A 22912-nucleotide genomic window follows, 5' to 3' on the forward strand; every position below is an offset into this window, starting at 1 on the left:
ATTGATATGGTGGTTTTTATTAATCTTTTTAATAGGGTACTCAGAACCTTGTGTTTTTTCAGAAATTTTATTTTAGTAAGTTTTAAATTGAATGCCGACATGGCTTGGATTTCTCTGACTTTTATGTTTTGTTTAATTCATTTTAGTTCCTTTCTCCCCATTCCTTCCTTTTCTCTTTGATCTTGATTGCCTTGTCAGGATTTTCTTGGCACTCAGGCTTACCCTAGTACTACTCTTACATGTCATGAGCCTTCTGTTATTGTTTGCTTACTTTATTGATGTATTTGTACAGGAGAGGTTTCTTTTTTCTGTATAATGTAACTTTTTATACTTCTTCCCATTAATAAGACTCACTGTATAGCCTTGGCTATCCTGGAAAACTCAATATATAGACCAGGCTGTCCTTGAACTTAAAGAGATCTGCCTGCCTCTGCCTCCAAAGTACTGGGATTAAAAGCGTGTCCTACCACACCTGGCTGAATTTTCATAAACTTGTTAAGAATAAATAGACTCACTTCCATCCCTGCCCCCCAATGGTAATGGAGATTAAAACCTAGAAACTTGGGCACACTCAGCAAACTCTACCGCTGAGCTATATCCCTGGCCCTTACTTGCTTTTGAAAATGTGCTCCTCCCCTTTTGTTTTTGTTTTCCTTATTTTTTTAAGCATATTATGATTTTATAAATAGATACCTATTATGCTCTTTAGTCTGTACTCATGACTTGGACATCTTCATGAGAGTGTATTACCTGTACTATTACTACCTTGTGGAATTTAGAGCTCTTTGTGTATTCATTGAATTTATTGATTTCTTTCCAACTGTGTTCTTTTTTCATGTATGTTTGTGTATATCTGTACGAGTGTATGTCATGTATATATGGGTGCCTTTGGAAGCCAGAAGAAGGCATTGGATATCCTGGGGCTGGAGTTAAAGGCAGTAGCGAGTCACTTGATATGGGTGCTGGGAATTGAACTCTGTTCCTCTGGAAGAGCTGCAACTATTCTTAACTACCAAGTCATCTCTCCAGCCTTGCAAATATGTTCTTGGTTAGTGCACTACAATAAAAATAAAGTCCAGCTAATTGTATGTGTTTATGCATAGTACTTGATTCCCTTCATTTAAATTGTCATTAAAAGTATACATACCACTCAGGAGTGGTTGGCTCATGTCTTTAATCTCCTTAATCCTTTAATTAGTGTGTCAGGGTGTAGATGTGTATCTGTGTATGAGCACCACAGTTCAAATGCAGAGGTCTGAGGACAACTTGTTGCCGCTGGTTTTCTCCTTCCACCATGGAGGTCCTGGGCATTGAACTAAGGTTGTTAGGCTTGATGCCTTTACTCACTGAGCTATGTTGCTGGCTTGTTTTTAAAGATACTTGGGCTAGGCACTGATGGCACACACCCTTAATCCCAGCACTCAGGAGGCAGAGGTGGCGAATCTCTTGTGAGTTCAAAGCCAGGTCTACAGAGCTAGTTCCAGGACAGCCAAGGCTACACAGAGAAACTCTGTCTTGAAAACAGAAAAAAAAAGGGGGTGGGGTGGGGTAAGGGAGGACTGGAGAGATGATTCAGCAGTTAAGAGCACTGACTACTATCCTAGAGGACCTGGGTTCAATTCCCAGAACCCACATGCCAGCTCACACCTGTCTCTAACTCTTAAGATCCAGCACCCTTATACAGACATACATGCAGGCCAAACACCAATACACATAAAATAAAAATAAATTAATTTTTTTTAAAAAAGAAATGTTTGGGATATTTTTTTTTATCCCAAATGCTTGCTGTTTTGTGCCTCTAGGTTCATTTATTATGTCCTTTTGAGATTTGCTCCAGATATTTGTGTGTAGATTGGTGCTGACCAATGACAGTTTTCACCGGGTCTTATGAAAGTCAAGAATGGGCCCGATAATAAGATTATTTCAGACAGCTTGCTCATTCGCTTCCCTCCTTCCCTCCCTCCCTTTTCCTTCAAAATGTACCTTTTGAAATAGTGCTGTTAGCTGGGCTTGATGTTGTTTGCTTATTGTTTGTTGAGGTAGGGTTTCACTATGTGGCCCAGATTGGCCTGGAATGCCTTCTGCTTTTACTGCCTGAAGGTTTTGTTGTCTCCCCCAGTGTCATTTGCGTGTGTGTGTGTGTGTGTGTGTGTGTGTGTGTGTGTGTGTGTGTGTGTACCATGACATGACATGGAGGTTAGAAGACAGCTTTGTGGAGTTGGTTCTTCTTCATCCGATATATAGTTCCGCTAATTGACCTCAGGTTATGAGGTTTGTATGGCTCAACCTTGAGGTTTTAAACTTTAAAATTTGATAATCCTGATAACTGAAAAAGTAACAGAAGACCATTAAGTTAATGATGTTCATTGAAACAGTAAGGAAAAACTTGACCTCAAAGGGAGGTGTGGGTGTGTGTACTGTGTGTGTACTGGATGCACAGTGGTATACAGAAAAATGATTACCTTAGAAATATGTTGCTTGCTTCCCCAGGAGCTATTACAAATTAGTCTATGTAGGGTATGTATGTATACACACACACATACACACACACTTGAGGTGCATGTTTTGAATTACTTTTTTTTCTTTTTTTTTTCTTTTCTTTTCTTTTCTTTTTTTTTTTTTTTTTTTTTTTTTTTTTTTGTTGTTGTTGTTGTTTTTGAGACAGGGTTTCTCTTGTGTAGCTTTGCGCCTTTCCTGGAACTCACTTGGTAGCCCAGGCTGGCCTCGAACTCACAGAGATCCGCCTGCCTCTGCCTCCCGAGTGCTGGGATTAAAGGCGTGCGCCACCACCACCCGGCCTTTTTTTCCTTTTTAATCTTTCTTACAGCTAATAAAGTTCACAGTTACCCTAGGGACTTCAAGAAATGACTTCGCTACAATAGGAAATAATAAAATTGTTCCTAGGTTGCTGTGTAAAGGGTAGAAAACAGGAACATTATAGCAGAAGAAGATGGGAATTAGATGTAATGGCCTAGCTGTAAATTGTTGTTAACTATATGACCAAAAGATTAGTGGTCCTTTAGCCAAGATTATTCCCAGAGTGTAGGAAGTACCATTATACATCTTGCAGTGTGGTAGTAGCGTGGACACATGCAAGCACAGTAACGTTTTGCTCTTAAGAAGCTATGATAAGAACCATTAAGCCCTTGCAGTGTTAAAGCTTTATATACGTTTGTCACTAAATCAGTGAGTCAAGAATTCTAAGATCCTTTTGAAAGACTGGTTAAGAGATGTAAATACTAAATGATTTTGTACTTTGATAGTATTTGTTTCTCATCGTAAGACCGTAGTTTTTGAAGTAAACTTATTTAGGGTTAGAATAAGGTCAAACTTTAAACATTCTCAAAAACTTGTATATACTCAATATTCATATTATAACCCCAAATACTATATAGTATCACTAATATATGTACCACTTTTTAAGTGATAGTGACAAAAACATTACTGAGGCTGGAGAGAAAGCTGAGGTGTTAAGAACACTGGCTCCTTTTCCAGAAGACCCAGGTTCAATTCCAAGGACCACATGGCAGTTTGCAGTTGTATGTAATTCCAGTTCCAGGGAGCTCCAATGCCCTCCTTTGGTTCACAGAATCCTGTCTGCGTGTGGGCCTCATAAAATCCGCCCCCCCTCCCCCCCCCCCACGCACTCAAGATAAAGATAATTTAAAAAACAAAAACCTTTAAGAAATTTATGTCAGCATTTTTTTTTTATTCTTGTATTTATTCTGGATTTCAAGTAAGGTTTTGGTGATGGTCTCCTCTTAGGAGAAAGAGAACCTGTGAAGAACTCTTAATTCCCTTGTTGGTAAAGATGCTAACCTTCTAAAATTGGGTGCTTTGGTGTGCTTCAATTCTGACTTGATAGAACTTTAGGAAGCAAGAGACTTTAGAAGCAAATAACTACAGCCTCCTATAAAGGCTAAGAATTTCCCTAATGTTGAAAGTGGTGAGTTGAATTCAGAGAGTGAGTGGGAGTTGAATGTCATTTTCTTTTATGTTCCAAAAACAGTTGGACACAAACATTTGTGAAGTTGCAACTTTTAGAATCCTGCCAGTTCTCAGATTTATCTTAAACCTTGTAACTCCTGGGCCAGTGATAAGGCTCAGCAGGTTAAAGGTGCTTTCTGTCAAACACTGTGACCTGAATTTGTATCCCAAACTCACATGGTGGAGGAAAGAAATAACTCTCAAAAGTTGTCTTCTGACTTCTACACATGCACTGTGGCGTGTGTGTGTGTGTGTGTGTGTGTGTGTGTGTGTGTGTGTGTGTGTGTGTGTATCACACACATACATACAAGCAGGCTCAAATAAATACATGGAATAGTAATTTTTTTTAATGTGTAACTGTTGGGGTGAGGTAGGGAAAGCAGTAGGTGATACAGGATACAGAAGGTCATATAGGTAGAGAGATAATACAGAACCTTGGTGTTTTAGATGACTAGATTTTAAGAAATTATTAGATGAAAATAAGATAAAAGACAAGCAAAGGTTTCACTTCTGGAATGAAGTAAGCTCCTGATTCATGTATGTCGCTCAGTCTTCATTTCTTAGTGGGTGATTTTAATGGAAATGTAGCTGAATGTGATGGCTCACTCTGTAATCTCAGCACTTGGGGCTGAGGCAGCAGATCACTTGGACTATAGTGTGATGCTACGTCTCAAGAATGTGAGGTAGTGGAAAAAACATCTTGCTTGAAAAACCAGCTTTTTTGTTTAAGGAATTGATTGCTTTCCCCCATTCTTTTACCATTACCATTATTAATTTATAGTCACTATATTTAACTCTTAATAATAGTAGAAAATTGAGCATGTTTTCATTTTGCTTTTTCTTAGGATTCAGTCCGTCTCCAGTTGCACAGCCACACCCTTCAGCTGGCCTTAACGTTGACTTTGAATCTGTGTTTGGAAATAAATCTACGAATGTCACTGTAGATTCTGGCGGTAAGAAAGATGTTTTTGCTTTGTTTTTGTTGATTCAAAATATGATAGTATGTTAATGTAGATTCTCCATAGGAAACATGATACTGCTTTTAGCATTTATAAATTGGAGTAGGTTGATCTTCCCCCAACTACTTGATGAGAATTCAAGGAATATTAATTTTACCATTTTTTCTTGGTAACACTTTAGAGTTTGGGAAAGTTTTTTGTTTTTGTTCCACAGTGCAGTAAGAGAAAATTTCTTGTGTGCAAAGTGCTGTAGCTTTTCAATTATAATTTTTATTTGACTGAAATGAATAATGACCATATTGTTATTACAGTGTGTGAGATTAATTATTTTTGAAACTGAGGATATAGTGTATGCTTACCCTAACTTGTTTAGGTAGTTTATCTATAAGTGAGTAGAGTACATTAAAAGGTTTGTGACTACAGGGCTTTTAAAAAATCATTTTGATAGTTATTATTATTAAAGTACACCTACTAATTTGTCTTAAAAAACTATAACACTCTAGAATGAGGTTTGTAGTTCATGCTTATTATCTTGAAGTTTATAAAATTACTCTAAAACTTTAATGTTTTAATTTTATTCCTACAGGAAGACAGTCATTGACTTTGGCTAACAATTAAATTTTAACTTTAAAACATAATGAAGTATTTTTAGTTGCATAATATATAATTAGTTATCCATAAAAGTAAGAAGCAATCTTACATGTATGGACTAAGAATTTATTTAATGTGTACTGATAGGCTTATAATTCTGTATTTAGAGGGTTCATTTGACTTTTCTGTTTTGAATTTGGCTTGTCTAGGAAAAGGGAATTGGAGAGTAGTAGTTCTTACTTTGTAAATCAGTTACCGTTTTTTTTTTTTTTTTGGTGATTTCTGTTTTTAAGCTCTAGCATTTTTGGATCAGTCATGCTATTGAGTCCCTGAGCAGGCTAGCTTGGTTGTGTTTGTTTTTACCTTTTATCCTTTGGTGGAGAACCTTCATAGCGTTTTATTTTTGTTTTTAGGTAAATTTATGTAATTAATTAGTTTTCTTAGGTACAGTTGTCTTAATTAATTATTTAAAATTAATAATTTTTATTTATGTGTATGGGTTTTTTGCCTGCCTGTCTCTGTATGCACCATGTGCATGCAGGCTCACTTGGAGGCCAGAAGAGGGCATTGAATTCCCTAGAACTGGAGTTACAGGCAGTTGTAAGCCACCATGTGGGTGCTGGAAACTAAGCCTGGGTTCTCTGAAAGAGCAGCTGGTATTCTTAACCACTGAGCCATCTCCCCAGTCCCTGACTCACGTTCTTATATTCCCAAGTATGAGAAGCAAGAAAAAGTCTCTAATATGCCTTCTTGGGCCTATGAGATAGCCCAGGGGTAAGGGCACTTGCTTCTAAGCCTTACAGTATGAGTTTCATCCCCAGGTCGCACATGGTGGAAGGAGAGAACCAACTCCTACAAGTTTTCTTCTGACCCATTCACACACGCGTGACAATTTCAAAACAAAACCAACTTTTAAAAAGGGTTTGTTGTAGCTGGGCATGGCTGCATATGCCTTTAATCTCACCACTTGGAAGGCAGAGAGATTGGTGGGTCTCTGTGAGTTTAATGTCAGCCTGGTCTACATAGAAGTTCTGGCCCAGTCAGCTGCACAGTGAGGATCTGTCTCAAAAAACTTTGTTTTTTAATTTTTTAATTTTTTTGAGGTTAAAAGGCTTATTTTATATTTTTTTAAATTACATGTGTGGAGAGGCAGGTGTATGCACATGAGTGTAGGTGCCTGTAGTGGCTAGAGACATTGGATCTCCTGGACTCAAGTTCCAGATACTTGTGAGCCACCTGATATGGGTGCTAACTGCTCAGCCATTTCTTCAGCTCCAGTACAAAAGATGTTTGAAAACATTCTTTCTCAGCATAAAAGGGACTTTAGGATTGAGTGTTGAGAACAATTGGCTGGGGTAGGGAGAGATTTACATTCTGTCTCCTTCCCTTTTGTAACTTTTAATAAAAAAACATCTCCTTTAACCTGGATATAATTTTGTCATTAGATTGCACAATTATTTCTGTCAGAGTTCGCTTGAAGATGGCAGATCTCTCCTCTTTGCACATGAGGCATTTCCCGTGTTGTGGGAAAACTTGCAGTGAGTAAACAAGGAGAAAGGGGAGCTCCTTTAGAAAGCTGCAGCCATGAAGTTCCTTACGCATCCCATTTCGTCTGTTTGTAACTTTAAGGCTTTGATGAACTAGGTGGACTTCTCAAACCAACAGTGGCCTCTCAGAACCAGAGTCTTCCTATTGCCAAACTTCCACCTAACAAATTAGTGTCTGATGACTTGGACTCATCTTTAGCCAACCTTGTGGGCAGTAAGTAGTCCTTTGATTCTTCAGTTGTCCTTAAGCTTGTTTATTAAAATGATTCTGGTTTTTAAATACTTTTCTCTTTTCCTAGATCTTGGCATTGGAAATGGAACCACTAAGAAGTAAGTGTCTTGTTTCTATTATTTAAACATCATGTTTCTGTATTAAAGCTGATGTGACTTTTACTTCAGAAGTATGTATAGAGACATCAGTTTGGTACTCTTATTGTTCAGTGTGTTCGTGTAGTACAGAAACATTGTATGTTTATGTTTTTTTAAAGTGATGTCAGTTGGAGTCAACCAGGTGAAAAGAAGTTAACAGGAGGATCTAACTGGCAACCAAAGGTTGCACCAACAACTGCCTGGAATGCTGCAACAATGGTGAGTTGAGGAAGCTTCTGATATTAATTAATACACGGATATCTTAACTGAGAGTGTAACAGACATGAACGTGATAGACATAAATGGAAAGATTCTGACTGAGTTTTACTATGTACTTCATGTTTTCTTTAAAGCTGGCTTACTGTCTTTGTCAGGCAGATTTTAATACTTAACCTGTATTTAAAGACTGTTCCAGGCTAAACATTATTTTAATAAGTATTGTGCGGTTGTGGTAGGAGCTATTTTCTCTCACATTAGAGACAAGAATACGAACACAGTTCCTAAAAAGTACAGCAGCATTACAGAGTTCTTGAGTATTGGGATGCATCCTTAGCATGTGGCCTAGAAGCTATAGACAGGGTACACTGTGTTGTCACTCTCAAATTATTTGTCTAGAATCTGAAGACCTTATACCCTTTAGACCTCATTGTAGGTAAACAATTTTCTTGGGTTTTGTTAATATTATATAGTTTATGGAGTTGATTTTTATTTTGTGACCATTTAATATTTGATTGAAGTTGCCCCGATCACTGAGTTAGTGAAAACTGAACCAATTTCACATTCTAAAAAGCCTCATTCTAAGCCAGACAGACATACTGGTACATGGCCTCAAATCCCAGCACTTGGAAGCAGAACATCTAGTTTATTCCATCTTACTGGGGAGTGAACTATTGTGTGATTCAATATTTTATGCCTTTGTACATGTACATGAATAACTTAGAAAGTACTGTGAGTATCGAATTTGGGGATTATAAAGTTCACTAACAGCAAGCAGGTGAATTGATTAACAGTGTTTGCTAGCTAAGTAGCATCCAATACTAAAGAGGTTCTATTGATGTTTTTAATTACTGTAAGACATCATAGGCCCAGAATAGCTTGTGGCTATTTTCCTGTCTTTGGCCTGTTTTATCTTAATCTACCAAGTCTCCTCTCCCTCAGCTAGGGAAATGCATACCCTTTCTGTTGGAACACTTTGAAGTGTAGTTTTCTTTTAGTGGGATGTTGGCAGGGTTTTGATTACCTAGGTGCTATATATTATAGCCTCCCTAATTGCTGTTAGAAAGCTCCGTTGTGCTTAACAATAGCAGCTTTCTTGTCATTAAGTTCCTTACAGGACATTGCCCTGTTTACTTTGGGTTGCATATATGTTAAAATTGTGGGCTGAGGTTAAATCTGTGTACTGGTAAGTTTTGACTATTTTTAAAGAGTTAATAGCTTTAGATGTTATAAAATTAATTCAAGTTTAACTTTGTTTTATTTTTGTTTTTTTGTTTTTTGTTTGTTTGTTTGTTTTAAGGGGGCAGGTGTGAGTATGTGCAAAGTTTTGATGTATAGCTTAAACTGGCTCTGAATTTACTAAGTAGTTGAAACCAGCTTCAAATGCACCATCCTCCTCCCATGACCTTTCAAGTGCTAGAATTATAGGTGTCTAACACCATGTCTGGTTCATAGTTTAGGTTTTACATACAAACACAAGCATATGCACATGACTTACAGTAAGTATATCCTAAGATTATAGTGTTCTCTCAGGAGAGTTTGAGTACATACTTCACTTTGAAGTACAATGTTATCTGTGCTTCATTTTAAAATTCCCAAATGAAAAAAACACTTGAAAAGCTGATTTAAATTGAAACCTGATTCTGAATCCAGTGTTTTTCCATGATAACATACCTCAGTGACTAGAACTGGTGGGGTGTTAGGTTAGTGGGCCTCATGGCTGCAGATGGGATTATATGCATTAATAATGTATGTACAGTACTGTAAGTACAACATCGAATATTAAACACAGTGGGTGTTTGCTTATTTAATGTTAAGTCATTGTTAATCTTTATGAAATACTGAAAGCTTTGAATAGCATTTGCCTTAATATTGACTACTAGAATGTAATAAACACCTAACCATCTAGCATTTGTATGTAAGTTGGCAAGATAACAGTGTGTTGTATATGGTAGTGTGTGTCATATCTTAAGATATTTGTTTAAAATATTTGTGTGTATTTTATATTTTTTTTTTGATGGCTAACATGTGAGACCTGTGATGTGATTCACTAAGAATAAACTGCTGCTTATGGTGTTACTTTACATTTCTAACCTTTTAATTAATTCTTTAAACACTGTCAAGGTTTTTAATTTTTAATTTTAAAACAAAATCATTTATTTTATTTAAATATTTGTTATGCCACAAACTCTTTACATTGGTAATCCCCACCCTAGTGGTAGATATATGATGTCACCCTATTTGAGAATGAACTTGAATTTTCCTTACTGACATCACTGGTATATTTTATGTTTTAATGATGTTTGTAATTAGTAAATCATTGTGTCTATAGTGGGAGGTAGCTAAAAGTCTGTTCCCCTTGTCAACCTTGATAGTGTTTGGTAATAGATGTTCTTTCATTAGATATAGAAATACCCGGAATTTTAGGTAGTGAATGTACATGTAAACTAAAATGCTCTCTGTGTATTTTGTTGTGTAAGTACTTGCTCTAATCCAGTGTTATTGCATTATGTAATTGTTCTCCCTGGGAAAAACAGAATGGCATGCATTTTCCACAATACGTAAGTGACCAAAAACTAGCCCTTCTTCTTTTTTTCTTTTTCTTTTTCTTTTTTATTTGGCAATAAATTGGCATGCTATTAACCACCGCTGCAGCAGAATCTCATAACCTTCCAGCTAGTCCTTGTTTTCACATCCAATTTTCAGTGTGCCAGAAATTCTTCCTAGCATTTACTGATTTTCATGGGTGTGTTGCAGAATTGATTCTGATGGTGGCATGGGAAATACAGTTTTTCTTTCTTGCTTAATATTCCGCCATTTGCTGCCAGATGGCTGGGTGTCTGTGTGTGTATCTGTGCTGCCACCATGCACTTGATCACTTTTGAATGAAGGGAAATGTTGATTGTGGTAATGTTTGAAATAACAGTTGCATGTAATCTTACAGGCTTCTGCTGTACTTGGCAGTTTGTCTTACTGCTCTTGTAGATCTTGGTTTTGAAGTAGGGAGAGACCAATACGCCCTACATGCTCGCCTAAATACTAAACTTCACTTGTTAGTGTTATTTTTTAAAGTTATGCTTCATTTAACTTCATGCATATGTTCAAATTGCTGTATAATTTCATGTTTTCAAGCATATTTTAACTATGTTATTGGTCTTTCACCTGTATTCAGTTTTAGTCTTTTAAGAGTGATACGCAGGAAATATTGTTAAGACAGCAGCCATATCTAAAACAGTTTGTTTCTAGATTGTATATTTACAAGTCATCAGTTAAAGAAGTAGAACAAGAAGACCTCATTAAAATACAAACTTAGAACTTGATTGTTCCTTTTAAGTAATGGATAGTTGTAGAACAAATTAGGAAGCTAACATACAGTTACATACATGAATGTTGTGATAATAGGAATAGTCACTCGGAGGCACTTTGAGATCTTCCTATGGTTCTTTGACAACCATGAACAAGATCCTTAGAAACTTATTTTTTGAATATCAGGTTACTAACTGATGTGGAATCTTTGGGTTTTTTTTTTTTCCTTCTTTTTTTCCTTCCAATACTAAAGAAATACACTAAGAAAAAGTCCATATTATCTTTTAATTGATAAACATTTTGTTGTTGTTGCTTGTTTATTTGTTTTTTGAGACAGAATGTGTAGCCCTGGCTGTCCTGGAACTCAAATATTTTTATGAGAATGATAAACTTTAAATTTTGGATCTTTGGATATTTTTAAATACTTGGAGACTTTTTTATTTGTTTGCTTACCTTGGTGGAGCTGGGGATAGAATCCAGGGTCTCAAACAGAGCAGGCAGGTGCTCTGTGGAAAGATCTTTGAAAGCTGTAAAGTAGGTTATGATCTTAGACTACTGTTGAGTCAAAGTTTAAGTGTTTTTTTCCCTTAACAAATCGCTTTTCTGCTAATTTTGAGATTTTATTTCTCATTGAGTATATTAATTGACAGTTACCAGTAACCACAAGTGTCACTTAATCATAGCTGTCTTAGCAATTTGTTCTAAATAGAAATCTGACAATCCTTTAAACTCATGCCATGTAGGAATTAACATTTCCTTGTTTACTTTTTCTTTTTGCCATGTCAGGCACCCCCTGTAATGGCCTATCCTGCTACTACACCAACAGGCATGATAGGATATGGAATTGTAAGTATGTTTCTAAATACAACGTTTCGGAAATGGAGTAATTTATTTCTAATATGATTTATTATATTCTTAGATTTTTTTTTTTAATGCCTTGTAGATACTACTGGACCCAGAACCTAGCCATTGCTTCTATAAGTATTTTTTAGAATAGTTGTAAAATAGATATTGTTATTTTTCCCCTTATAACTTTGCTGTGCATGTTGTTTTTCATTACAAATTTACTTAACTGTTAGTGTTAACTCCAAGCTATTTTGGTACGATTTGGTGAGATGATACCACCTTAATACTGTAGAATTGTATAGGGGTAAATTTAGTGGGGTATAGGCTGGGATGATTTTACTCTGACCGTGATTGTTGGAGTACAAAACCAGTCTTTGAACCAGTCACCATTCTCACAAATCTGTATTCTGTTATCCTCAGTGACATGTGATTAACCTCTGGTCTCCACGTGTGTGCTTGTACCTATACATACATGAATATGCATGCTCACCTACACATATGCACATACACACAAAATCAGCCATTTATGATCATTTGCATAGTGGCATAAAATTTGATTTGATTACAAAGGCAATGGGCTTCCTCTGAAATATATTAATGTTTAGACATAGAGCGTGCAGTTTTCTCTGTATATAGATGTAGAAAAATCTGGATAGTTGAAGCTTTTTCCTCCGCCATCACCTCCTCCACTCTTTCCTCTTCCTACTCATTTTTTTTTTTTTCCCTTTTTGGTCAATATTTCTTTGTTATACTACAATAAAGTTTTTAAGATTGGCAAATTTATTAGATAGAAAAAGTTAGGCTTTATTTGGTACTTTTTTTAAAGACTTTATATGAAAGTAGTACTAGGAAATTTGTAGATAGCAGTCTTCCTTGAATGCAGAATAATTTGTCCTTTTAGCCAGAGCAGAGGTACTGTTCACCTTTCACTCCTGCTGGCTTTCTTGTTTTCTTCTTCCACAGCAATAAATGTGAGTCATTATTTCTTAACTTCATACTATTCTTTTTTAGCCTCCTCAGATGGGAAGCGTGCCTGTAATGACACAGCCAACCTTAATATACAGCCAGCCTGTCATGAGACCACCAAATCCCTTTGGCCCTGTATCAGGAGCACAGGTATTAATGATATGCATAACTATTGTTTGATTTGGAAGGGCTCTGTAACACTAACAGTTTCTGTCATACAACTCCAGAAAGAAGTTAATCAAACTCTCCCTTTTGTCATGGATATTACTTGCTTTATATCTTCCTGATGCAAGAACTTTTCAGTATATTGATTAATTGCAGGAAATTGACAAGTAGATTACAGGTAATATAGTGGGAACTTCTTATAACTTCATGCTTGTGGTTGTTCCAAAGCTGAGGAACCTTGTTTATTTTGATTCTTGCATTTAGACCCTCAAACCCATTGCCTCAGAGCATGAGCTTGTAGCTGATGGCTTGGGGTTTGCTCTAAGTGTTGCTCTTGGGATGTTTGCAGACTCTTAGAAAGCCTACAGAAAGTTTGGCTGTTATTTTTTTCATTAGGTAACTTTTTGTCACTCAGAGTTATACTAAAGCAAACCAAAACAGTAGGGAAGAGCCCCTGGAAAGGCTGTGTGACTTAGGTTCTTTAAAGGAGAGACTTACTTTATAAAATGCTTCTAATGCTCTCCCTGATGGTTACTCTAAATGTCTTAATTTTATCCTTTCTCGGAGGGAGAAGCATATTAGAGCAGTCTGGATTATGTTTATTGTAGAGCTGTGAGATAAGTGTCTTTTGAAGTGAAGGGTAGCCTCTCCTTATGTGTGGCTCTGCTCATTGCATAGAATTGTTAATGTACTCCTTGATTTCCTAAATGGTGTCCAATGTCAAAAGGTTGGTAGACTGTAATTTTGAAGCTTATTTGAAAACAGAATATTTGATAGCGTGTAGTCCTTTTCTAATACACATACTTAGTAGGCTTATTAGGACATACAGGGTTATAAAGATGTGTATATTTACTTTGAATCTAGTCTCTATTTGATAGACAGACCATGATGGATAGGAGACCGTTTCATACATAGTCCATTTTAGGTAATGAAGTCATTGATCCGTGTCCTCACGTATGCTGCTGAGCTGCTTCCTAGCCAACTTCCACCCCTTTTCTTTGTTTGGGTGCATGTTCATCATTCAGTACCTTCTAGAGATTTTCACTTACTACACTTAGAGAGGTGTATGAAGATCTTTATTTTATATCTAACATTTGCATTTTCCCAGATGTTTATGCAGAAAATGCTGGATCCTCAGGTTTTATTTTTTCCATCTTTCTGTGTTTGTTCCAGAGTCTGTTAATTATATCCTTTTTAAACTTGTACTTTAAATACATTTTACTAATGTTTTATATAAATTAGAATGTTCATTGTTGACGAATAGCTTGTAAATTCATTGTTTGCCATGTGTAGGTAATATGTCAATTAAGTAGGAAGACAGTTACCCTGGTGTCAGTTTTCTTTTAATGAGTATTGACATGATAATGGTTTTAGAGGTTGTTGAAGCTTTTTTATGGTGGCAAAGGTTGTTGTGCTTCCATAGTATCATCACTTCTTAATGAGGAACTCGTGTTGGTTCATCCTTTGTTTATACACAAAATTGAATAGGTGTTTAACTTTAAAAATAAGAATATTATAAAAGTTTTGTTGGTTCCTTTGTTAGCTAAGCTGCTGCTGCTGCTTTTTTATTATTGTCATTTGTTTTTGTTTTGGGAGTACTGCTAATTTTGCTTAAGGTGGATATGGCTAAAAGGAGCAAAATGGCTTATGGGTTTTGTTGTTGTATTTGCAAGTCTGACATCAGTTAAGTAAGTGTCTGAAAGGAAACAATAACACTTTGCTTTTAGGCTTTGCACATGGGCTGAGGGGACAGCTCTGGTACAAAACTTACCTAGCACTCACAAGACCCTGCCTGGGTTTTATCTCCAGCACTATGAAAGGAAGGAACAGGGTGACACGGGGAATGGATGTAATTATTAGTATCAAAATGCAGGACTCTTTCAGAGGTTTTGAAGGTTCCAACTTCATGAACTAGACAAATGATGTTATATGACAGTGGGTCCATGGTCTCTCTGCCCTTCATATTATATTCTCGTGGGGTTTTTTGTTTTGTTTTGGTGTGTGTGTGTGTGTGTGTGTGTGTGTGTGTGAGAGAGAGAGAGAGAGAGAGAGAGAGAGAGAGAGAGAGAGAGAGAGAGAGAGAGAAAGAGAGAGAGAGGTGAGAGAGGTGAGAGGTGTCATACATTCAAACAGTAACCAGCACATACCCACCATAATTCTGTAGGTTGAATAATATATTCCTACATTAGTAAACATTAGATATCAAAATTAAAAAATTAGACTGGTAAATTTTCAAATTAGAGAAGTTCTAATTTCCTCTTATCTGAATTTGGAGGCCATTTTATACAAAGTGTTTTATCGACAAAACATTTTAATACATTTTAAAATGGTCATAATATGTAAGTCACTGCTGATTACTGAACAAGAGAAGTAAAATAATGTTGCCTTCGCCTGAGGAACCTAAAGGTGAGTGCCATTTGGAAGCACAAGTGAATGATGATTCATAGAGTGAGCTTTTCTCAGAGAGATGGAGTGCTACAAATCTAACAGAAGACCAAGAGACATACAGATGCAGTGACTTGATGGGAGCCTTGCACAAGCATAGGTCAATGTTTGATGGTAGGTGCTAGGGATGAATGAACTCATATTTGAGCTAGTGGTTTGTGCCAGGCAGTATGCAGAGTGTTTATGACCACTTAACCTTTATGACAACCATAAACATGGGTACAAGTATTGGGCTTTGGTATTCCAAACCCCATTTTGTGAATGAGCCAGAATTCAGTTCACTTCATCTTTCTATAAATCCCTGGTGAGTCATTCCAAGTCAAGAAACTACACCCAGTTTTCTCTTGAGTTCCTGTCTTTGTTTTTTATAGAAAAGTCAGAGTGGGTGTATAGCATTAAGACTTACTATCCAGTCTTTGTAGTGACTGGAGAATCTAAATGTAAGCTGTTTTCTTAGTTCTATGTATCTATTTTTGGTTTTGTTTGTTTGCTTTGTTCTTGTGAAGGGGGTCTCACAGTAGCCTTCCCTGACCTAGAGTTCATTTTGTACCCATGTTTGCCTTTGAATTTCTGATCTTCTTGCCTCTACCGTTGATTACAAGCAGTGGCGCTGAGCCCAGATTTTCCTTAAGAACTTTAGGTACAAAGCTGCTAGTGTCTTAGCATTAAATTTTGTTCTCATAAACTTTTTGTGGTGCTGGAGATTGAACCCAGGCTCTCCTTCTGTCACTGAGCCATGCTCTTCAACCCCCTTTTCAAGTTAATTTGTGGATTTTGAGACAGAGTCCCACTATGTGTCCCCGGCTGACCTGAAAATTAGGATCCTTGTGTGATTCTGAGTGAGTAGCTGGGTTTTACAAGCCAGCCCCTCAGCCTCTCAGAAGACTGTTTGGAGCCTGGCCCTTCGAGCCTGCTGTTATTTTTTTTGTTCTAACCTGCAGTTTTCAGAGTTTAACTTGTCAGCTCCTTAAAGTATATTTTAAAAGATATTTTAAAGTATTTCTTTGTCTTTTGTTAATTATGATTTCACTACTCTTTCTCCAGTAAGCATTCTATAACCAAGGAAGGAAAGAAAACCAGACAACTCTATTTTGAAGCAAAACGCTTTCTGGAAATGTTATATTTTTACTAAAATGTATTGTTATGTATATGTGCGTGGGAATGGGGGTGTGTGCTGTGCCAGGTGTATGGAGGTCAGAGGATAACCTTGTGGCCAGCCTGTGGCATCAGCTCTCTGTCCACCTTTACATGGATTCTGGGGACAAACACGGTTTTCAGCCTTGGCAGCAATGGTTTTGACCTGCTGAGCCATCTCACCACTCATGTATTCTCAAGAGTGATTCGAGTGGTAGAGGAATCTTGGTTAAGAGCTGTCATCATCAATTACTTAGAAATCTTAGAATTTTTGTTCATATGCTGCTCCTGGCAGTGTTTCATTTTCCTATAAACGAAAAAGACTGAATGTGTGTTGGAGCAGTACAGTGGCCTTTAGTAATGAGATAAATCACTTTGATTTGAATTGACTCATGGCTCTGCTAACTCTTCAGCACTTTATTCCAGGATAGAGAATGCCACTTGGAAAAGAGGGCCAGGGCATTTTCTGTTAGAATTCTGTTACACCTTTCTGTAATGGTATTATTTTATGCCAGCTTCTAAATTTGATTTTGTGATTAATTCTGACAAGTTGAGTTTTTAAAAATTCCTTTCTGCAATATATTAACTATGCTTTTTTGGTGTGTGTTCCTTAGCTCTTTTGAAACTAGGTTCTTTAATTTACTCAAAGAATGATGAATAAAAGGGTCAGCACGTTCTCTCGGGCAGCTTCTTCAGACTTAAGAGTCCCACTGCATCTTAACTCTCTGGAGTGTCCTTGCCCCACCGTCCCTTTTCTTCTTGGTGCTTTCTTTGAGCAGTACTGTAGGCGGCATGTCCTGTTCTTGTTCTTCTTTACCCCTCCATCTGACTACTTTCCCACCAGGGAAGGCTTTATCTGCGCTTTCTGCTAGTGATGGGAAGAGATGGGAGTAGGTGCTTATGGCCACTTGGATGGCCCAGGCCCTGGAGTAGTGTAGCAGCCAGACCACTCTGGGGTGTGGTTTTGCCTGGTTTAGGGGGAAAGTGCTAAGAAACTTGGTGTAGAGATAGATACTGAATCATTGATGGCCTCAAATATGTAATTTTACTGAGTATACACATAAGACTCACCAGTGCATGTCTTACCACTTTAAAAGACTGGAAGGAGTTTGTGATAAGACCATACTTTTTCCCCAAGGGAAATTGAACCCTTTCAACATTGTAAAACTCGTAAGATTGGTAGCATGCTCATGTATTGAGAATGGTAATGTCTCTTCTGTATTCTTCAGGGACATTTCCTCCTGGTGCTATCAGCTCTTTACATTGCTGCCTTCATGAAAACATGATTTAAAAAGACATTTTAGTGTGGGGCTCTCATAGGAGAGTTGCCATTTAAATGCGGTATACAAGGAGCAGGTTTGTTTTAACTTGAAAAGGAAAATCTGTTTGTAAGTGAAGTTAAGAATGGAAATAAGCATGAATGTTTGCACCTTTTATCTCAGTGATTAATGAGTATTTGAAATCATGCTTTTCTGGATAGTCATCCATTCAGGGGGGCTCCAGGGAGAAGGTTGGGGCATCTTTCCAGTTAGGTTTCACTTTCCTCTGCCCCTAAGTGGTGCTTAGAGTGACTGGTATCAAGAGCTCTAGTCAGAGCAGACATGTTGCCCCATCCTCCCATCTATAGCAGCCTATGCAAGTTCATTATCCTTCCCACCGTCTCTTCTTACTGTCTTTGAACGTGTATTTCTGAAACAATACGTGGATTGGGAAAATCTTGATGGCCAAAATAACAAAGGATGATTTTCAAATTTGTAAGTTGGTCATAGTGCCCTAAATGGCAAATTGCTTATACTGGCGAGGTAATATTTGCAGAAATTCATTGACCAATCATTCTTTATGGTGCTTTTTAAAACAAAAACAAAGAAGCAAAACTTAAAAAGAGATGAAATAATTTTTGAAGCATCGAAGAGTTTTTTTGTGACTTAAAATTCTTTATATACTTTAAGTGTTGGAAATATGAATGGAAGTTGTTTTATACTTAGTCAGTTTTAATTTAATACTTAACTGACATTCCCTAAAACTAGTTCTTCTCATAATGGTCCTTTGCTTGCAAGCTCTATGATCCTGTAGTGAGGGAGAAGCCGATAAAAGTTTCTTCCAAACTAAAAGCAGTTTATGTTGGGTTTAAAATACTCATAAGGCAGCTTGGTAAAACGCTTGGATATGGTGTGTGTGCACACACACAGAGTAACATCTAAATTGTCCAGAAAAACTGTCTTTTCTCTGGGAGTAAAGATAATGATACTTGGTGCAGTGGTCAACTTCATCTTCAGTTTAAAAGATGGGGCAAATTCTGAAAGTCAAACCAACTTAGACTGGAACAAGCAGAGACCTTGCCTGGACCCCTTACTCTGAGCTTTCTATGCTTAGTTCCCACAGTGTTTACATCTGTTTCAGGGTGTCCAGATAGAAAAGCAGGAGGTAAAGCCTGTTAAGGAGAGAGAGAGAGAGAGCCCTGAGGGAAGAAGGTAGAAAGTGATAATTGCATTTGGAAATGTGGAATCTGAACTGAGGTCAGTTTGGACAACTGGACAGATGTCTGAACATAGGAAAACAACTTCACCTTTTTTTTTTAAATCACAGTTATGCATCCTGTCTCCTGTACTGCCCACTCCCTTTCTCTCCCCCCACCCCCACTAAAAGTCTTGACTGTAGGTCAGTTTATATCAGCTTTTATGGATAAAAGACTTTCATTTCATGTTTCAGAGGCACACATTTGTTTTCTGGAAAACACATGCCATTGGATATCTTTTAACTTGACATTTAATAGCATTTTAAATAATCCCATTTTCTGCAAAAGCTGCCTTTAATTTATTAAAGGTGACAAAACAAAAACCACCTCTTCCTTCATTACACTTTCTGCTCTCATGTTCTGTCATTCTGAGATCTTTTTCTCCCCTGTCTCTGTCTTCTTTCCCCCAGCTGTCGGCAGCATCCAGCCCCTCCAGGCACAGTCCTCACAGAGCTGCAGGAAAGGACCCCTTTGCAGAGCTTTCTCTGGAGGACTTCTTATAAGTCACTTAGGTATTGCTGTGTGTGGGGGAGATGGGGACGTGAATACTTAATCAAAGATTGCCAACACTCAACACCGTGCACACTTCTCCTTCTTTATTTAAAGGAGTCTGCTTCCCTCTGTGCCCCAGCTGCCCCCCCCCTTCTGTTCTTTATGTGAAGAATAAAATAGTTCGAGATGGGACAAAAGAAGAAAACACCTTTGGAACATAGCTTATCATAGTTAAATGTGTGAGATCAGGGGATCATCTTAACACAGAAGCATCCACTGCTCACAGCTGATGGGTGTAATCAAATATCACTGTTAAAAATGAGGTGTTTGGGTCAGTCCTAAGAGAACTGTAGAGAGTGCCCCACTTTTAAACAGTGCATTCTTGGTTAGGAGTAGCTTTAGTCTTAATGTAACAGCTATGGCTAATGATAAAAATTCATTTATGTAATTTCATTAGAGAGTTGCATTTTATGTGTTCCTTTTGTTTAAGATAGTAACTTATAAATGCAATTTTTTTGTTTGGGTTTGGTTTGGTGTTTTGGTTTTGATCTTTTTTTTTTTTTTTTTTTTTTTTTTTTTTTTTTTTTTAAAGACAGGGTCTCCCTGTCTGTGTAATTCTGACTATCCTGGAACTCTGTAGACCAGGCTGGCCTCAAACTCACAGAGATCCATCTGCCTCTGCCTCCCAGCTTGTTTTTTAAGGGCAAATGAATACTTAAGCTTTGACTACAAGGATCTCTGTATATGATCCACACCACCTATATCTTCTAGAAGACAGTTTAATTTGTTCTTGATGCTCTAGCCCCAGTTTACATTTCCCATCTAGATCTTTGGCAGTCTGTACTTTTATTTGGCTGGCACACACCTCAGTTTTAGCTGAACATTGGCAGTTGAAGAGAAATGAGTGAGGTGTTTCTGAGTGACCAGTGACCCCTGACTGAAGAGTGTTCCTTTATAGATACTTCAGATTTTTAATTATATTAGTAAAGAATTGAATCAGTGCAACACTACTTTTGATTTTATTCTCTAATTGTGTATATTTAAAAAGTATTTTACATTTTGCTTTCCCAAATGAGTTACATGGGGCATTTGTGCTTATGGATAAATATTTTTTAACTTAAGGAAAAATAGTTTATTGGTCTTCTCCCATCACCTCCACTCCTTCCTGCTTTAAGTAGTTAGGAAGATAATTAGAAGTTCCTACAGTCTGGTCCATGGACCGAGTGCTGGCACTTAGGAAGCTGGTGAGACTTTTGCCATCAGGATCTCTGATAAGCATGTAAACATTTTTAGGCTGGTTGAATGGTAAAGGCACAAAGTGTTTTTAATCTGTGATAATGTATCCTATAATATTGTGAATTAACTTAGACCACCACTTTTTTTTTTTCCAGATACAGTTTATGTAACTAGATGGAAGAGAATGGAATTATTCCAAGAACACAAGTTCGCACGTGGCGACTCCTTACTTCCAGCAAAATCCAGACTGATGTCTCTGAAACTCTTCCTCCATTAGAGCGCTCCAGTAACCCATGAAGGCCACGGCAGGGATGGGACTAGTTTATAGGAGAGCGTTGTCAATACCATTTATAAAGCCAAGGATTGCCATGAGTTAAGACTAAGATCTGCCTTTTTGGTGACTAACACTTCAGTTCTTTCAACTCCTATTAATACCCATAATCTGTAACCAACCAAGAAAAGCCCATACTTGGAAAGTGTGGAGTTTGTGTTTGAAAAAGCTGCCTGGAGAGAAGAGTTGTGTCCTTCACCATAATTCAACAGGACTTACTGGGGGATCAAAATCATAATTTTTAATTATGCGTTATATTTCTTTCTCCAGTCCTCACAAATACAGAAATCATAATTGAAGTTAACTTTTCTTTTTTAAAAAATTTATATTCAGTTTGCAGTAGACATTCCTTAAGTATTTGTATTTATTTATGATTATCAATTTTACATAACATTAATATTATATCAAACCTCCTTAATAAAAATGAGTATGGATGTTCACAGTATGTTTGATTTTATCCACAAGAATGAATCTGATTCAGAATGCTTTTCAGCTGACATACGGAGCACTAAATATTTTAAGGCAAAACCATAGGTCTGAATCTCTTAAGAATTCTCAGTCTCTATGGGATTTAGGGAAGCATTATAAATGCATTAATCCTTATAGTCAATTCTGTGCCTAGGATTTTGCAAGGGAACAGTTCACTGACTAGGAAAAGCACTACATTTAAAATTCAGCATTAGTGCATTGGGAAGGATCTTTACTGCTTTGTGCTTGGCATGTCATTATTTTCCATTTGACATTAGGGCCTTTCCAAAATGAATGTGAGGAATTGCTTTCACTTCAAGACTTTCCTTCTTTTCAGTAAAACTTTAGGAGATGTTATGGGGAAGGGAGGGGAGCAAAAGTCCTTTAACTTTTTATTTGGCGTGTGCCATTGTTATGATCATGTACCTTTTAAATAAGGGGAGATAGTATCTTTAAATTCAGTGTCTAGCCAAGAGTTTAGTTAATGAAGAATTAAACTGCACTGTTGATCGGTGCTTTCTGTAAATACATCTTAACGCTTGGGTTGAGAGGGGCCTTAAGAAGGACAGTTCATTGTAGGAAAGCAATTCTGTACATGAGTTAAGCATACTTGTTGCATTGTCTCTGCAGATTCTATTTTTGTTTACAATATTAAAATGTATGTTAGCAAATGGGTGGATTTTCAAATAAAATGCAGCTTCCACAAAACATGTTATGGTATTCTGGTTTGAGGTGCATTCTCCTTTTTCCTTTCATTTTTTATTATCTATATCATTTTTTTTGCTAATAAAATTATATCCAAGTGGTTATATCTGGTGGTTTAATAAAATGTAAAGTTTGTTTTATTTAAACATCCAAAAAGAATTATGTTTGAATTCTTGTTACCATCTGGACTCACTTAGAAACTGAACTACTTACTGTTCATTTGTAACTTTCTGATCTGATGCTTCAGTCAGGTAAGTTAAGGAAGAAATACTCTTTAATGCATAAGATTATGTATGCTAAGAATATTTGTATTATGTAGCATATTGAGTAATAACCAGGAATCAGAGTTCATCAAAAAGAGATTAAAAGCTTTGTACTGTTAAATGTTTTCTGTGGTTGGAAAAATTATAGTCTTTAGCCAATGTGCCTTGTTATTATTAAAATGTTTCCATATAAACTGAGAAATTGTATTTTAAGTTAGAGCCCTTTAAATAGTAAGTTTTGATTGATCTCTTGGTATTTTGATAGGGTATGTTAAGGTATGTGACTTCTTTCATGACATTATTTTGATAGTGTGTTTCTGCATGAGAAGTGCTTTATAACCACTTCCATTTTATTCTCCCAATACTTTTGG

The 22912-nt window shown here is 36.9% G+C and overlaps 1 protein-coding gene across 21 annotated transcripts in view; it reads left to right on the forward strand.

Moving 5' to 3' along the window:
• Picalm (phosphatidylinositol binding clathrin assembly protein) overlaps positions 1-22283 on the forward strand; it is a 91374-nt gene extending 69091 nt beyond the window's left edge. For 3 of the 21 annotated variants that reach the window (XM_042279174.2, XM_042279182.2, XM_042279209.2), the window contains 9 exons: positions 4833-4940; positions 7167-7298; positions 7384-7414; positions 7573-7672; positions 10207-10230; positions 11762-11821; positions 12833-12937; positions 19457-19558; positions 20930-22283. In XM_042279174.2, the coding sequence (XP_042135108.1) occupies positions 4833-4940; positions 7167-7298; positions 7384-7414; positions 7573-7672; positions 10207-10230; positions 11762-11821; positions 12833-12937; positions 19457-19549 (653 nt within the window). In that variant the 3' untranslated portion in view covers positions 19550-19558; positions 20930-22283. The remainder of the gene's footprint in view (positions 1-4832; positions 4941-7166; positions 7299-7383; positions 7415-7572; positions 7673-10206; positions 10231-11761; positions 11822-12832; positions 12938-19456; positions 19559-20929) is intronic. The other 18 variants (XM_042279188.2, XM_042279190.2, XM_042279221.2 and 15 more) reach the window with 7 other exon arrangements.
• Positions 22284-22912: the final 629 nt, after the last annotated feature.

The sequence above is a fragment of the Peromyscus maniculatus genome, chromosome 1 (genome assembly GCF_049852395.1).
Source record: "Peromyscus maniculatus bairdii isolate BWxNUB_F1_BW_parent chromosome 1, HU_Pman_BW_mat_3.1, whole genome shotgun sequence".
Taxonomy (NCBI): Eukaryota; Metazoa; Chordata; class Mammalia; order Rodentia; family Cricetidae; genus Peromyscus; species Peromyscus maniculatus.